Consider the following 17,671-nt stretch of genomic DNA (forward strand, 5'->3'; position numbering starts at 1 on the left):
TAGTAATAAAATAGCATAATCAAAAATGCTAATGATCTTTTAATTGCCATTTTTCATCATAGCAACCTGCACAGTGCAGTCGTTATTGAATGATCTGTCTCTCTGACAACCTCAGCTGCGCTAAGAGGACAAGTATTGTAGCCAAGATAACTTTCAAGCCAGGGTAGTTGCTATTTATTCAATTTTTATTGCCACCTTTTTCATATTTGGTCGTAAAACGACGTATGGGACAAAATGATGTTGGCGTTAATTAAAAAGTACCCAATTCACAACCATAACTGTATCTATAGAATTGATTCGGGGGGAGAAATGAATATCTGTCGTACATTTCATGATAATCCATTTAGCAGATGTTGAAATACTTTAGTGTGGACCAAAGTGATGGTCCTAAAAAGCAACAAAGGGAAAATGTTTGATACTTCTACACAATGATTCTCTTCTACTGCTTCACACATTCTTGTGAACATGATGCATACCAGATATTTCACAGTTACATTATTGGAAGAGATCATCTGATTTAAAAATGTTATTTTTGGTGAGACCAAAATTGAGCTTTTTGGCCATCAGACAAGACGTCATGTTTGGCGGAAACCAAACACTGCACATCACCAAAAACACACCATCCCCACTGTGAAGCATGGTGGTGGCAGCATCATGCTGTGGGGATGTTTCTCAGCAACTGGACCTGAAAGGCTTGTAAAGATAGAGGGCAGAATGAATGCTGCAAAATACACTGAAATCCTGGAGGACAATCTTTTTCAGTCTGCAAGAGAACTACATCTTGGGAGAAGATTTATTTTCCAGCAAGACAATGATCCAAAACATACTGCAAAAGCTACACAGGAATGGTTAAAAAAGAACCAGGTAAATGTTCTGGAGTGGCCGAGTCAAAGCCCAGACCTCAATCCTATAGAGAATTTGTGGCTGGACTTGAAAAGGGCTGTTCATGCCCGATACCCACGCAACCTGACAGAGCTTGAGCAGTTTTGCAAAGAATGAAGCAAAATTGCAGTGGGCAGATGTGCAAGACTGACTGAGACCTATCCACACAGACTCACTGCTGTGATTGCAGCCAAAGGTGCATCTACTAAATACTGACTTGAAGGGGGTGAATAATTATGCAAACAATTATTTTCATTTATATAATTTTCTTTCATTAACATTACTTTATAGAAATCTGTTTTCACTTTGACACTAAAGAGTTTTTTCCAATTTTTTTTTGTAATAAAAGCTAAATTTTATTGACCATGATTGATTTATGAAAGCAATAAAAGGGTAAAACATCAAAGGGGGTGAATACTTATGATAGGCACTGTAAGCACAGAACTTTTATACTGTTTTGTCATGAAGATGATGGAAGGGCATAAGGCAAGGGCCTCTGGTTTTCTTGTGACTTCTGACTGTCAAGAAAAGTTCCTCGGTCAGTTCCACAGATGAAAGCTCTTGTTGGTTTACACTTTAAAAATAACATTTTACTAACAGCAAAAGTATATTTGAAGCTACCAGTAAGTATGGAGGAGGGAAAGACTTTAAGGTGAAGACAGTTGGTAGCTGGACCAATGTCATACTTCATAGCCTTTATTTTATGATTAGAATGTTGCTCTGGTAATAAATTAAGGCAGGCAAGTTTTCCACTTTAATATAAGAGATGAGCAGAACTACTGTCCCAGAACTCTGGGACAGTAGTTCTTCAAATTGGATTTGAATCAGACTTTGTGAATGGAGGTTGCCATTTGTTGCTAGTGCAAGTGCTACATAAATAGGGGCTATTAGATTCCTGTCTCTCCCTGACTGCACTACAGTAAAGATAAAAGCATAATCTTACAAAAAGTCTCAGACAGCTGAAATGAAAACAAATGCAACGAACTTTAGTAACCATTAAAGGCATGATTTTATTACACAGGTACGCATGAGATTACCCACTGAGTACAGCTTTTAATTACGGTACCTTTTTTCTTCTTGTTTTTCTTCCTCTTCTTCAGACCCGTGTGATTTTGTTGAACTGGTGTGCCTGGTTCTTAAGGATGCGGCGTCCCGGTGAAGCGAAGGTTCGTCTGGCATGTCACAATGCTGCCAAGCATCAGCGTGGCAGCCTGTCCAGCCTGGAGCTCAACATCAGCCAGGGATCACTGCGACATCACCCACAAGTAACCAACGGCAATCTCCTCTATGTCGGCTTTCGAGGTGTGGAGGGGTTGCACTATGGCTCACCAACCGAACCAGAGCTCCTCTGCTCAGGGCTAGTGAGAGGCAGTGTTGGCGGTGAAGAGGACGTGCTTCGAACAGGAGGTGGGACCGGAGCTGGGGGACGGGGACTGGGGGCGGTTGGTGGCTTGCCGGTGGAGGCAGAGCTGAACCAAATTCTGGAAGAGGTGAGATACATTGCTGGGCGTTTCCGCAGCCAGGATGAGGAGGAAACGGTCTGCAGTGAGTGGAAGTTTGCTGCAGCAGTTATCGACCGGCTCTGTCTGGTGGCGTTCTCTCTCTTCACCATCCTCTGCACCATCGGTATCCTCATGTCTGCTCCCAACTTTGTGGAGGCCATTTCCAAAGACTTCTTTAGCTGAGGAGGACTAGAAGAAGTGTCTGCTGTCTCTATTATATTATTGTCAACAAATCCCATGTGCAGACCTACCCCCATGTGTTAGTTTGTCTCTCAGTATTTTCTGACTTTCCTACTCTTTTGTGGTTCTCGGCTTTAAACTCAAGCAATTTTTTTATTAGAGATGTCCACCTTTAAAACACCTGACAAATATATAGCTTTTGTATTTTTTAAGGCTCAATTATATAAGATATCAACTGTGTACTTTCAGTGCAAAATCAGCCAGCTTTAGTGTATTTTCAGTGGTTTCGCTGTTTACTTCCTCTTTACCATGAACAACTACTAGTTAGGTTCAGATCCCATTACTTTTTCTGTGATTTATTAGGTTTGGTTTTGTTCTATCTTGTTGTATCCTTCCAACAGCACTTGTCTGATTGCATTCTTTTCACAATTCTTTTCATTATTCATTTATTGAGTCAGTCCTTCCTTAAATTTCGGATTTATGTCGTCATGCATGCAAGCGCATACACACACAAACAATCCCTGTGGGCCAGTTGTAAATGATGGGGGAGAGAAACTGGAGAGTTGATGTATCATGAGAACAGCAGATCAGAGACCATCTGGAAGTCAGAGAGGTTGGAAAGGACTGATGAGTGTGGTTTGAGAGGGCGGTAGACCACAGCCATAACTAGCTGTGTAGGACCGGAAATGCAGCAAAGCCAGGTGTTCAAATGATAGAACAGATGCTGGTCTTTATGTCCTCTCTGAGTGTCACAATGATGCCATCACCTCGCCCCACAAAGCACTGGTTTGTTGATGTAGGTGCATCCATTTCCTATTGTTAGATTGAGTGACAAATATTCCCATGGTTTCCAGTAGAGGAGGTGTTTCAGTAAGACAAATTCTGATTTATTGTCCAATAAGAATTAGCTGAGGTTCAACAGTGTGCTCATCTGACTACAGTGATGGAATGGTTTGACTGGTCTGTGAATAAACAAACTTACTCTATGGATGGCTCTATGGATGTGTCCGGGTTGTCATAGGATGGTTGGTTTTTAGTGGAGAGGCATGTAGGGTTTAAGTGATTGTTGAATTCAAGTAGTGATGACATGAAGTATTTCACTGCCAAGCCAGCTCAGGATAATATAGCATTGAGCTCAGAAGTGTGCCACAGACCTGCTGACCTGAATGACAAACATAGGATAACACATAGCATATGATGTAAAAGGAGATGTAGAGAGTGAAGATGTAAAAAGAGGATGCCTGCTGGTGGAGGTGGCGGGCAGGTCGTCATGTAAATCTCTGGCTTGGTGACAGGAGTAGTGGAAGTGTGAAAGCAGTCCAAGCCAGCAAAAGGTTATCATGACAGGGAGGATGGTTAAAGGATTGCATCGTACCCCCTTCCTGTTTGCACATCTCAGTGATAATGTATTTCAGAAACCCTCCAGTTATCCATGTTAATAAATGCTTATGTGGTATCTATTGTGTTGAGATACGATCTTAATTGCTAGCAAGCTTTGAGTGGCACTAGTAACAAGCAATAAAAAATTACTTGCAGAAGGCATTCATCTACACATGAGCTGAATTTGCCTGACTTGAGCATGCTGCTCGCAGGGTAAACTAATTAAACTACTACTTAAACTTATCCAGATACACAGAAAGCTGTTCTGTGAACATTTGAAAGGATGAACAATTGGAAAATTAGCCACTGCAGACTAATGGGAATCAATCGCACAGACAATGTATATGCCATTTATTATTTATTGGAGATGCTAGAAGACCTTAGAGGAGCACTATGTGAAAGTGTAGAAGGAATATTAAACTAATTAATTTTTTCACTCAGTCCTGCCAGTCAGTTATATGTATTTTTTCAGTTTGATAAACACATTGATATACTTGTACTCTCAGTATTTTATGTAAATGTAAAAATATTATAAATGTTTGTAGATGTATTCCTTCTCAAAGTGTGATGTCTGACCAGGTTGTGAATTCTGGATTAAACCTGAATGATTTTGAATAAACAGTTTGTGTGCTTACTGAGGTGGATCATTCAGTTGAACACTTAACATGTTCAGGCACAGTCTACTTCCTGTTCATTCTGTTGTTTTGCAGGAAGTGTATTTTCCTACACATGATTGCCATGCCCTCTGCTCCTGTCTAGTTGTCAACTCTGTCTTTCTCTTCATCTCTAGGTGTGGTTATGACTAGTTGTCAGTGCTGGGTAGGGAGGGGTAAAGACAAATGCATGGGGGCTGGATCACCTGATTTCAATTATCTGCCATATATGCCATTAAAGAAGTTTAAGCTTTCATTCCTTGCCAGAACATAGGCTTTGTTCCAAATTGTACACTTTTTCTTCTTACTTTAGCTATGTACTATAGCTGCCTGCACATAGTACATACTGCTTCGTGCCATATGCATACAACTGGGACATACATTGTCACTTAAATGCCCAAAAGATTGTGGGTTAGAATGGCCAGAAAACCACGCTGGATTGCATATACTGCACCAGATGTAACTGGATGTGCTGGTATTTTGGGCATTATATTGTGGAGAATGGACTTTAGAGCTACACTGACAGCATTGTCTACAGATGTGTTGGCTCTGACTGCGAGTGCATTTTACTATTCTGATGGGCCAGTTCAGGTTGGCTTTTGCCGATCTGAGGGCCAACATGTTGCCAGATTTGATGGCAGCATTTTTATGCTCTTAGCATTGCTTACACCACAGTGATCATTCAGTGTTTCACCAGCGGCTCCCATGTATATTTCTGAAAATTTGGCTGTGACTTTGCTCTTTGTTGCAGAATATAGCAACTCTTAACAGATAAGGCTGTAGTACTCTGTCAATGGGTGAGGTGTGCTGATTGCGGTGCGCCGACAAAGCACTGGATTTCTGGAGAATCAAAGCACCTCTAAAGTCCATCAGTAACTACTACAATTACAACTATTTTAATGACAAATTGTAAAGTTGGTGATGATGGGGGATTTTCTTGCACAATCTCTTCTCATATTAAGTATTTGTCTTTCTAGCAAATGTGCACTTGGTGCGCTAGCAGTACGTACAGTGCAACCAGAAAGTATTCATACCGCTTCACTTTTTATACATTTTGTTATGTTGCAGCCTTATTCCAAAATGGATTTAAAAAGATTTTCTCAAAATTCGACACACGATATCCCATAATGGCAAAGTGAAAAATGGTTTGCAAATTTATTAGAAGTAAAACACTCTATAAAACACTCTTTGCTATAAAACTCAAAATTGAGCTTAGATACATCCTGTTTTCAATGTGTTTTCATTGATCATCCTTAAAATGTTTCTCCAAATTCACTGGAGTCCACCTGTTCAATTGATTGGACATGATTTGGAAAAGCACACACCTGTCTATATAAGGTCTCACAGTTGACAGTGCATGTCAGAGCACAAACTAAGCCAGTCAAAGGAATTGTCTGTATCGTCTGGGGAAAGGTACAAAAACGTTTCTGAAGCATTGAAGTTCCCAAAGAGCACAGTGGTCTCCATCATTTGTAAACAGAAGAAGTTTGGAACCACCAGGACTCTACCTAGAGTTGGCCGCCTGGCCAAAATAAGAAATCGGAGGAGAAGGGCCTTGGTCAGGGATGTGACCAATGACCCAACTGTCACTCTGACAGAGCGTTCCTCTGTGGAGTTGGGAGAACCTTCCAGAAGGACAACAACCTCTGCAGCACTCCACCAATCAGGCCTTTATGGTAGAGTGGCCAGATGGAAGCCACGCCTCAATACAAAGCACATGACAGCCAGCTTGGAGTTTGTCATTAGGCACCTAAAGGACTCTTAGACCATGAGAAACAAAATTCTCTGTTCTGATGAGACCAAGATTAAACTCTTTGGTCTGAATGCCAAACATCATGTCTGAAGGAAACCAGGCACTGCTCATCACCACCTGGTCAATATCATCCCTACAATGAAGCATGGTGGCGGCAGCATCATGCTGTGGGGATGTTCTTCAGCAGCAGGAACTGGGAGACTAGTTAGGATTGAGGGAAACATAAAGGCCACAAAGTACAGAGAGCTACTTGACGAAAACATACATGCGATATTTGAATATTTAATTTTCAATAAATTTGTAAAATTGTCTAAAATTAATTTTTAATTTTGTCATTAGGGTATTGTGTGTAGATGTTTGAGGGGGAAAGTATTTAATACATTTTGTAATAATGCTGCAACATAAAATGGGGAAAAAATGTAGCAGTATGAATATTTTCTGGATGCACTGTGCAGTGCACGTGGTCACAAATTCTAGGCTGTATGCAGACATCTGCCACAGGGATGTCATGGACCCTCATAGACTTGGGTCGATGACAGAATTTACACAGACGTGCATTTGTGGAGAGCATGAATCACCTTAACCTGTTCTTGTGCAATCATTTTACCGTTAGTCTCTCCAAAATGAAGTATCAGTAAGGTGTTACTGCATGATCACAGGATTTTTGTAACATCTGGGCCAAAACATCTGAACATACATCATTTAGATTTGCTGATGAGTAATTCACCACCTGTATGACAATTTTCAGCATTCCACACAGACACAGGCAATTATTGCTTGCGTTTGAGGAGCTGTAAACCTTGAGCAATCTTAAACTTGGCTCCTGAACTGCAGAGACAATCAGACAGATGGAAGAGCAGAGAAAACAGCACAGGAGAAGAAGATGTCCTGAGACTGCTCTGATAAAAAGCAACAAAAAGCTCATTGGCTGTGAGAGAGTGTATAACTCAATCAATATTCTTTCTGTCTGTGTAAATGGAGGGGAAATTATCTAGATTGTTCTCTGGAGAGACTGATATCCTTTCCTCTTAAACTGCATGCCAATTCTAATTTGGCCTGCTGTGGAGTCTGAGTCAAGGCAGAGTGAGTCCTGTTGTTATTCGCCCAGCACTCAACCATCACCCAACTGTCAGGACAGCCAGCAGTTCCTCTAAGGTAAAAGAAATCACCAGCTGCTCTGAGTTTTTCTTAGCCTGAATATATTCTGAAGCCAAATTTTATAAAAAACCAAACATTTGGATGGTGAAAAAGTAAAAAAAAAAAATCATCCACTACCATGCAGGAGGAAAGAGCCAACAGACAGAAGCACAGACAGAAAATATGCCGTTAAAGAGCACTTCAAATGATACATCTACCAGGAGCAGGACCCATATTAGCCATGTCTCTTCTCCGCTTTGAATGAAACTGTAGTAGAGCATCAAAATTTTGTACTATATTACTTATGACGTATTTCACCTGAGCAATGACTTGACCTGCTTGCTCATGTCTGCTGTTTTTCAGAGATAGATATTCATTACAATGCTCTGTCCTCAGCTAACATTTCAACTGTAACTTCTGCAACTTTTTCCTCACACAGCTGTTCGTGTCAAGAAAATAAAATTGGGTCATTTTAAAGCTAGAATATCTACAAACAAGGAAAAACAAGAATGCACATTTTATCAAGATGAAAATAATTCAAGTCATGAAATTGCAGTCCAAATATTTAATTTGGCAAAGAACTGACAAAGAAAGAAAGAAATTGTAAAATCGATCAGAGTCTACGACCATCTACGGCATTACTCGCAGACATAATGGTTTCTGGCAACACAAAATGAGGGTAAACACAAATTCAGCTATTGCTTCCGCACATCGAACATTTTACGACAACATATGAAAACAGCTACTGAACCTACTGTCGCGAGATTGGACTAAATACTGTTACATTCAAATTGTGTTAGCGCATGTTTATGTGACTCAGAAAGTTTTTCTCTATCCGGGAGAGATTTGTGTACATATAACTCCCTTTCAGTAATGTGCAAAAGTTTTAAGTAGCAAAAGTAAAGATGCTTTCAAAAATATTGCCATTAATTATTTTAAATTTATCAGTTGACTTCCTCCTGTAAAGTACAGTGAAAAGAGAACAACTAAATCAAAACGTTATTTGTTGTGACCGCATATCTTCATATAGCACTAGCTCTCCTAGGGTGCATGTGTTTCAAGGTAGGTTATTCCAACCTGCTCTGTCAATCTGTGAGTTTAAGCTCTGTCTCCTGTTTCTACATGTAACCCCGAACTGAAAATTTACAGCACTATTTTTCTTCAGACCTCTGACCTTCATTTGACATTGCCAAAGTCAAGGGTTAATATACTGTTTGTGCTGACTATTCACACTTTTCTATGGAAAGTGGAGTAAAGCCACTGATGGCTTCTCCTGAGAGCATCTCTTCTCACCATCTCATTACAATGGGAATCCCGTATCAGTGCAGATGTTCTCTTCGTCTCCTGATTGTTTTCAGCATCAGGTTTCTGTCCTGCAACTGGCCAATCAGAAGGCGCCTCCTCACATCTGGAAAATCATTGAAAAGCAAGATGCATATTTCTGTCAAGTCAACATTTGCAGGTTTTTATGAGACCAATAAACAATATGGATATTTTTTGTTTATGGAGAACTTCTATCTTTAGAAGATTTCCAAATAGTTGTTTTAATTTCCACAGCTGCTAAGTACTGCATGTTGAATAGTGTTTTTAAAGATGGTAATTTAAAAATTTTCTTTACAAAAAAATAAATAAATTCTTTACAGTAAATCTGACGATGTAAGTACTAAAAATGTCCATGTCAGTTCTACCTATTAATTAAATGAACTGTCACCCTTGGCCTGCCTTTAAAGGTTGGGTACACAACTCTATGTGAGAACAAGAGTCAAATGCCCATATTTATACTGAAACACATTTTGCTTGAAGTAGTAGTGTAGTGCATATTTTCCTAAATTAATGTGAAATTCCTTGTTTTTGTTTCTCCCCTTTCACTGCAGCTAAACAGGAAATACAGCCCAGTAAAACAACAGCCTGTTTACTTTATTATGTTTGCCTGGAAAATCCAGACTGACTTTATTTATGTATTAATATAAATACAAATAAAGGCAGTCTGGCATTGTGATGACAGGAGACGATTTCAAAAAGGAGGGGCTAACGAATGCAGCTTGAACGAGAAAGAACCAATCAGCGTAACACGGATGTGACGCACAAACAAATCGACCTTGAAGTCCATGTAGTCCAAACAACAATGGCATGCAGCCGAGAAAGCATCGCGGTGAATGATTACTGCCGTTTTTGTCACAAAAATCAGCCAATACATGGGGTACTCTCAAGTACAACACTTATTTTTGAAAAGGCTACGCAACAAAAGACTCCTTCCAAATGATTAGCGGTGTTAGGAATAACTTTAAATCGGAGACAAACCAAGTCGGTGCGTATGTGTAAAAGTTGCTTAAATTTACTCACACGTTTGGAATGGGATTTTCCTCTGTACAAACAATGGCAAGAAGCTGAAAGTAACGAGCCATCCACTGCCTCCTCATCGTCGGAAACGTCAAGTGAAAAGAGGCAACGACTAACGCCATCCAAAACGCCAAGAGACCACAAAAAGATTCGCTTTGGCCCCCCCTCCTCCTCCTCCGGCGCTGAATCCAGGCGCTGAAGATGACGCAGCATTAACTCCCGCCTCCCGTGCTATGATTGGTCGTACCAAACTGTCCCGGGAGAGAAACGCGATTCAGTTCGCCCAATGCCAAACTGAATCTCCTGTATCTCCTAACATGGAGATAGGAGATTACATGGAGATTCAGTTTGGATTTTCCAAGCTATTATTATGTACCTTTGGTATGCCAGTTGTTTGACTTTGCCAGTTTGCTCATTTAAATTTTAAATGGCTATCTATAAATTTTGTCATTACATCATACATAATTTACAATTTATATACCAATGTTAACACTGGTACCTCATGTGTGCACTCTTTAACTTCTGCTTTTGCAAAGACCAATTTTGAATTATGGACCATGAAGGCATCTTTGTTTAGAGCCTGCTCCTTCAAGGGACTGTTGAGGGTTAAGACTTTTTGTTAAAGGTTAAGGGGATATCAGTCTCATGTCTATGCTTTCATTACAGACCTAGAGTCATAATGCTTCCAAAGACTAGACACGGGTAGAAACAGCTTCTAGTGTGACTCTGTCTAAAGTAACACAACTTGCCCAAGCTCATTAATTAACAATCTGTATTTCATTATTTAGTCGGTTCACAAACAGAAATAAAAAGAGTGGTTTAAAACGTTAAGACTGCATCTCAGGACTTTCAGCAAATGCATTTGATAAATCTACCTTGTTTCAACTTATATGTGTCATGATCTCCATTTTAACCCCCTCTCCTGTCAGAAGTTCAATGTTTGAAGTGTAGGTGAACAAATTGCATTGCTAACATTTAGGAGGTGGGCACTTCAGTTCCCCTGGCACCTACTGCAACTTTAACAGCTTTCTCTGTGTAGAGAAAGAGTTGCAGCTTCCTAAAGTCTTGTTGTAAGTTTTGGCATCAATGAGCACGAACTCCTCCACTTTGTCCAGATGTGTCCTATTATACCAACAACCACACAGTGATAGTAACCAGGTACAGAACTGCAGCAAGGTGAGCAGTTAACTCATATTTGTGTACCTCTAGCTCAGTGTTGACTGGCTGTTCAGGAAGCTGAGTTGTTGCTCCAGACGACAAACTCTGAAGGCCAGATAGCAGGACGACAGAACCAGCAAGAAGACACTAAAAGACACAGATTTAGTGAGACCCTGACATCACTCTGAATAAATAAGCACAGATTACATCTAAAGTCTTGACAATCTACAGAAACTATCAACCCAATCTGACAACATAGTTGTATTGCTGGAATTTACTTAAAATAATGAAGTCTGTTTAATGTTAAATGCTTAAAAATATTCCCAGCAAAACGCACATCATTTTAAGACAAAATTGTTTGTTCAGCAAAGGTGAATGATATTTCTGATATCTGTTTAAAATAACCTTTATATCAAGCAGCACAAATACTTTAGGTGTCATGTTTTATTAATATAGTGAATGTCCATTTCTATGCACAGGGATCTACCATATACACACGTGGACAAAATTGTTGGTACCCCTCAGTTAAAGAAGGAAAAACCCACAAGTCTCACTGAAATCACTTGAAACTCACAAAAGTAACAATAAATAAAAATTTATTAAAAATTAAATAATCAAAAACAGCCATCACTTTTGAATTGTTGATTAACATAATTATTTAAAAAAACAAACTAATGAAACAGGCCTGGACAAAAATGATGGTACCTCTATAAAAGATTGAAAACTATTTGACCAGAGTGACATGATTAACTCAGGTGTGTCATTTAATTGACATCACAGGTGTTTCCAAACTCATAATCAGTCAGTCTGCCTATTTAAAGGGAGACAAGTAGTCACCCTGCTGTTTGGTGAAAAGGTGTGTACCACACTGAACATGGACAACAGAAAGCGAAGGAGAGAATTGTCCCAGGACATCCGAAAAAAAATTATAGACAAACATCTTAAAGGTAAAGGCTATAAGACCATCTCTAAACAGCTTGAAGTTCCTGTGACAACAGTGGCTCATATTATTCAGAAGTTCAAGACCCACGGGACAGTAGCCAACCTCCCTGGACGTGGCCGCAAGAGGAAAATTGATGACAAATTGAAGAGACGGATCGTTGGAATTGTATCCAAAGAGCCCAGAGCAACCTCCAAAGAAATTAAAGGTGAACTCCAAGGCCAAGGTACATCAGTGTCAGATCGCACCATTCGTCGTTGTTTGAGCCAAAGTGGACTTCATGGGAGACGACCAAGGAGGACACCACTGCTGAAAAAAACTCATAAAAAAGCCAGACTGCAATTTGCAAAAATGCATGTTGACAAGCCACAAAGCTTCTGGGAGAATGTCCTTTGGACAGATGAGACCAAACTGGAGCTTTTTGGTAAGGCACATCAACTCTATGTTCATAGACTCAAAAACCAAGCATACGAAGAAAAGAACACTGTCTCTACGGTGAAACGTGGAGGAGGCTCAGTAATGTTTTGGGGCTGCTTTGCTGCATCTGGCACAGGGTGTCTTGAAAGTGTGCAAGGTACGATGAAATCTGAAGACTATCAAGGCATTCTGGAGAGAAATGTGCTGCCTGGTGTCAGAAAGCTTGGTCTCAGTCGCAGGTCATGGGTCTTCCAACAGGACAACGATCCAAAACACACAGCCAAAAACACCCAAGAATGGCTGAGAGAAAAGCGTTGGACTATTCTAAAGTGGCCTTCTATGAGCCCAGATCTGAATCCCATTGAACATATGTGGAAGGAGCTGAAACATGCCATTTGGAGAAGACACCCATCAAACCTGAGACAACTGGAGCCGTTTGCTCACGAGGAGTGGGCCAAAATACCTGTTGACAGCTGCAGAACGCTCATTGACAAATACAGAAATCGTTTAATTGCAGTGATTGCCTCAAAAGGTTGTGCAACAAAATATTAAGTTATGGGTACCATCATTTTTGTCCAGCCCTATTTCATTAGTTTGTTTTTTTTAAATAATTATGTTAATCAACAATTCAAAAGTGATGGCTGATTTTGATTATTTAATTTTCAATAAATTTTTATTTATTGTTACTTTTGTGAGTTTCAAGTGATTTCAGTGAGAATTGTGGGTTTTTCCTTCTTTAACTGAGGGGTACCAACAATTTTGTCCACGTGTGTACTTTCCTAAAAAGAGGCACAGATGTGTCAGTGTTCAATTAAAGGCTACAGTCAGACATTCCTTTCATCTAATCTTTGCTCCTCCCAGGCAACAGTAAGTCCCCTAGGTGAAACTGCACCAAATCTAGAGGCAAGTGCTGTCTCAGTGACAAACTCAAATAACGAATATCCCTCCAGCTCTGTTTTGAATGATCTTTGACCTTAACAGACCACACAAACATAAATTATCCTTACACTGATGTTTGCTGCAGTATATATAATACTGACATACTCATAGACATAAGGATGTGTGTTTAAAGGAGATGAAAGTATTCAGATCAGAAGTTTTTGTTTTAAATACTCAATGCAGTGACATGCCTAAAATATCCATCCATCTATTATCTATACACCACTTAATCCTTATTAGGTCTGGAGTCTATCCCAGCTGATGCAGGGCGAAGGCAGGGGACACTTTGGACAGGTTACCAGTCTATCACAGGGCTACATATAGAGACAATCAATCACACTCACATTCACACCTACAGACAATTAAGAGTTACCAATTAACCTCAGCATGTTTTTGGACTGTGGGAGGAAGCCAGAGTGCCTAAAATATATTTCAATAATTAAATTAAAGTTACTTCTGATGAATTAGTTATGGAATTCCACAGGCTTCTGTGTTAGGACTGATACTATTCACCTTGCACATGCTTCCCTCAGGGAATATTATTAGGAAACACTGCAAAAATGTTACCCAGTTATGTTTATCTGTAAAGCCTAAAACGAATCAGTCAGTCAAATTCCAGGACGTAAAGGCCATGATGATTTGTAATTTTTTTTCCTTTTCAAAATTCAGACAAAACAAGAGTTTGGAACCTTGGTTATTATTATTATCAGTAGTAGTATTCTCAACTAGTACATATCCTTTAACTCATACATAAAGCAAGTCTGTAGGGCAGTCTTCTTTCGTCTACGTAATATCGTCGAAATCAGGAACAACCTGTCACTGAGTGATGCTGAAAGCTGGTCCATGCATTTGTAATTTCTAGGCTGAACTATTGTAATTCCATGTCATTGGGATGCCCCAATAATTCTCTTAAAATTTTCCAGATGTGTGGACTAGTTTTTCAGCATCACTGAGACAGGGTGTTCCTGATTTTGACAATATTACGTAGATGAAAGAAGTCTGTAGGGCAGTCTTCTTGTCTTCTTGCATGTACGTGATATTGTCAAAATTTGGACAAATAAAATTACTCCATGGAGGTGAGAAAATATTTTATGCTCTGTTTTTACATTATGGACAACCAAATCATTAAAATGACACAGCTGTAGTATTCTTTATTACGTGTGGCTGTATGAATATACTGCTCATCCAAAAACACATTATAGAACACTGTGAACACACCTCAGATGTTACAACCACACTGTGCTTTGTGTCTGTGTTTTTTGGGTGTCTTCTGGAAGTCCTTTTGATGATGTATTTAGCAATTCTGGTGGTATATTTTGAGTTTAGTACTTTTGAGTTCGATGTTTTCTGGATTCTCTGGGCAATGTGGGACTCACAGTAAAATGAATAGTTTCAGTAGCTGGTACTCCATCTGTCCCAGTTCAGGGACTGGTTCCGTCAGCATGCTCTTTTCCGTTTCCAGACTGCTGTCTGCACAGACAAGAAGACACAGTTTAGTATTTCCCGAGGGCTTTCCTGTGACTGCAGCTTGACAGGTGGGAAGGCCTACTGGTCAGTGTTTGAGTGCTGAAGGGCGTGTCTGTGGCAAGGCTGGGGGACGAGTTTCCAAGCAAGTCTGGGAGGGAAGAAGAGACAGCAGGCAGTGATGGTTTCCTTCCCCACTTCAACAACTCTGGATACTCATCCTGACAGAGATAAAGAGCCATTTTATTAAAACACCTAAATGGCTGACGATTTTTGTAATTTTAATCACAACAGAAGAGCATTATAGTGAGCTACAATCTCTTACTAAGTGTAAGCTAAACATCAAAACAAAGAATATTTTAGGGCAGTTTTTCTTTAATTTTCATTAAACAATACTTAATGTATCACCTCTCCTTGTTTGCCTTGTGAACAGTTAGTGCATCAGAAGTCTTTAGATTTGTCCTGAAAGCTACCAGCATTACACTACATTAGCGAAAGGGGTCAAACTGTGGACCTCACATCTCTGGGCTCCAGAGACTGAACCACTAGGAAGAGAGGAAAGACCTCAGAGATGAGGGATGTTCCCCCGTAATTCTGTCCGTAATTCATATCTTGTTGTTGTAAGCGTCAAGGAACCAATAAAGAAGTTATTTTATTCATTATATATATATTTTAATTAATCGGCTGATTAATCGGTTATCAGAATTTTTTTCTGCCAAACACCAGACTCCGCATTGGCCTCAAAAAATCCATATCGGTCAGGCCCTAACAGTTTTATTTATGCTGTAATTTTCCCGGCAATGTATGTACTTCATGAATGTGATTTTTACCATAGCTAGAGAGCTGGGCTCCTCCAGGAACTGTTTCAGACTGAGACTCTTTCCATTCACCTTAAAACAGAGAAACAGTCAGGGAGAAAATGGAATGCTGGATATGTACTATGGGATAAACAGGACATATTGGCGTCTGTCTATGCCATTTCAGCAATTAAAATTTTTCAAACAAGGCTGACTAAATTCCTAAATTACCTTCTTGCCATCAATTGATGAGAAAAATAAATATGTCCTACAAACCTGGAGGTGAGTGCAGATCCTCCTAAGAACATCATAGACACTGTCTCTGGACAGCAGGGACACAAACACATACTGAAGACAGACAAAAAGAGGATGCTGGTCAGAGTCCACTCTGTCCTGTAAAAGCAGTATGTAGTAAAGATGGAGTAAAGCTAAAGAAGTGTGCGTTTTAAAGAAAAAAAACATAAAATTTAAAAAGTCTGAGAGTGTACCACACTGGTTCACTGTCATTTGCTTATTTTTCAGATGCTATTCCATCAACACATGTGACTTGACATTTAAATGCCAAAAAAAATTTTTTTTAATGAAAATATGTAGTAGATATGTATATGTGTGTGCTATACAGTCAGGGTTTTTTAGTACATCCTATGGAAATTGTTGTCTTTTTTGACATTCTACACTCGACAAAAATATAAACGCAACATTTTTGTTTTTGCTCCCATTCTTTAAGAGATGAATTCAAAGATCTAAAACTTTTTCCACATACACAATATCACCATTTCTCTCAAATATTGTTCACAAATCTGTCTAAATCTGTGATAGTGAGCACTTCTCCTTTGCTGAGATAATCCATCCCACCTCACAGGTGTGCCATATCAAGATGCTGATTAGACACCATGATTAGTGCACAGGTGTGCCTTAGACTGCCGAGTGCTGAACGCATATGTACACGTATTTAAAGACGATGTAAAGCTATATGAAGTTTCAGTAGAACCAGTAGTGGACCTTTCAATAGGACAATGATGCTTTAGAAATGATTGTTTCATATGATTGTTAATACGGCAAAAGCTTACATTAGAGCTTATATTGGCTAACTTGACAATGGTAAGCCTAACAAACATTGCCAGTCTGTCTTATCAATAGGTAGCAGCTAGAACCACCCAATCAAATAGTGGCAGTATTACTCTAATGTAGGGAGTGCAAAGTGGGAAACAACATTTAATGGTTCACAGTGGTTAGAGTTGGTGTAACACACCATGCCACATGATTAATTGTAATTTCATTATGCACATTTTTGTAGATGAGTTGTCAGACAAAAAGACCGTGGGTAATTATTAACAATTGCAGACTTACAGGTTCATGGGCAAGTGTATTTGTTTTCTTTATTTTAAAGACATCGAACACTATAGCTTTTCGTCTTGGGCAATGGGTATTTTTAAAAAGACTGTTCAATCCTGAGGTGTCATGGTTTGTACACAGTCTACCACACAATACCTGTAGACATTGAGATTTGCCATATAGTTACCTATGAACAGCCACAATTATGTATCACTGCACGTCTTGCAAAATAAGGCTGCTGTCTGTAATGTTAGTCTTTTTTGTGATCTCTGGTGTTTACTGTAATACTTATGGCTTATGGATTTTGTCCTTTAATATGACACCTCTAAAAAAAAGTGTCAAATGCAAATATCAGAGGCATGTAAAATATCCATTACTTCAGAAATGTGTGCACTGTGTTATAGAGTTATTATGAATGACAAATATTGTGGCTGCAACCTTTTTCTGCTGTTGTCGATGGAGGTAGTTCCAAATATTTTGTGCTTGTAGACTTTATAACAGCATACCTTCTGTCCTGTGTCTGTGGTGATGGCCAGACCATTTGGCACCAGGCCAGCTGTCTTATGCTTCTTCACCAGCCGAACTGACACCACAGGTATACAGACCTGATTCGGTTAAAAGAAATACGGACTAATTTCAAGTCAGAGAAAGCGCCAACCTTAGAAACTCGATTTTGTACCGTTCTTAAGCAAGGCACAACATGAGAAGCACTATTTTACAAAAAGTAAATGACAACAGTATAATTCTACTGTGATTGACTGACAAGTAGTGATGCTATTTGGATATCTTCTTTA

General features: G+C 39.4%; 2 protein-coding genes across 3 annotated transcripts in view; one reads left to right on the forward strand and one right to left on the reverse strand.

The window, feature by feature from the left end:
- LOC110968840 (neuronal acetylcholine receptor subunit alpha-7-like) overlaps positions 1–4,578 on the forward strand; it is a 32,352-nt gene extending 27,774 nt beyond the window's left edge. The window contains exon 10 of the mRNA XM_022218844.2: positions 1,983–4,578. Within this exon, the coding sequence (XP_022074536.1) occupies positions 1,983–2,567 (585 nt within the window). The 3' untranslated portion in view covers positions 2,568–4,578. The remainder of the gene's footprint in view (positions 1–1,982) is intronic.
- A 3,459-nt stretch (positions 4,579–8,037) lies between these two features.
- Positions 8,038–17,671, reverse strand: part of LOC110968838 (GRAM domain-containing protein 2A-like) — a 32,716-nt gene continuing 23,082 nt past the window's right edge. Inside the window, exons 6-12 of one of the 2 annotated variants that reach the window (XM_022218840.2) lie at positions 17,384–17,482; positions 15,819–15,890; positions 15,576–15,635; positions 14,831–14,966; positions 14,658–14,751; positions 11,031–11,132; positions 8,038–8,895 (exon numbers count right to left, since the gene is read on the reverse strand). In XM_022218840.2, coding sequence (XP_022074532.1) covers positions 11,033–11,132; positions 14,658–14,751; positions 14,831–14,966; positions 15,576–15,635; positions 15,819–15,890; positions 17,384–17,482 — 561 coding nt within the window. In that variant the 3' untranslated portion in view covers positions 8,038–8,895; positions 11,031–11,032. The remainder of the gene's footprint in view (positions 8,896–11,030; positions 11,133–14,657; positions 14,752–14,830; positions 14,967–15,575; positions 15,636–15,818; positions 15,891–17,383; positions 17,483–17,671) is intronic. The other variant, XM_022218841.2, reaches the window with a different exon arrangement.

Source organism: Acanthochromis polyacanthus, chromosome 8 (genome assembly GCF_021347895.1).
Source record: "Acanthochromis polyacanthus isolate Apoly-LR-REF ecotype Palm Island chromosome 8, KAUST_Apoly_ChrSc, whole genome shotgun sequence".
Taxonomy (NCBI): domain Eukaryota; kingdom Metazoa; phylum Chordata; class Actinopteri; family Pomacentridae; genus Acanthochromis; species Acanthochromis polyacanthus.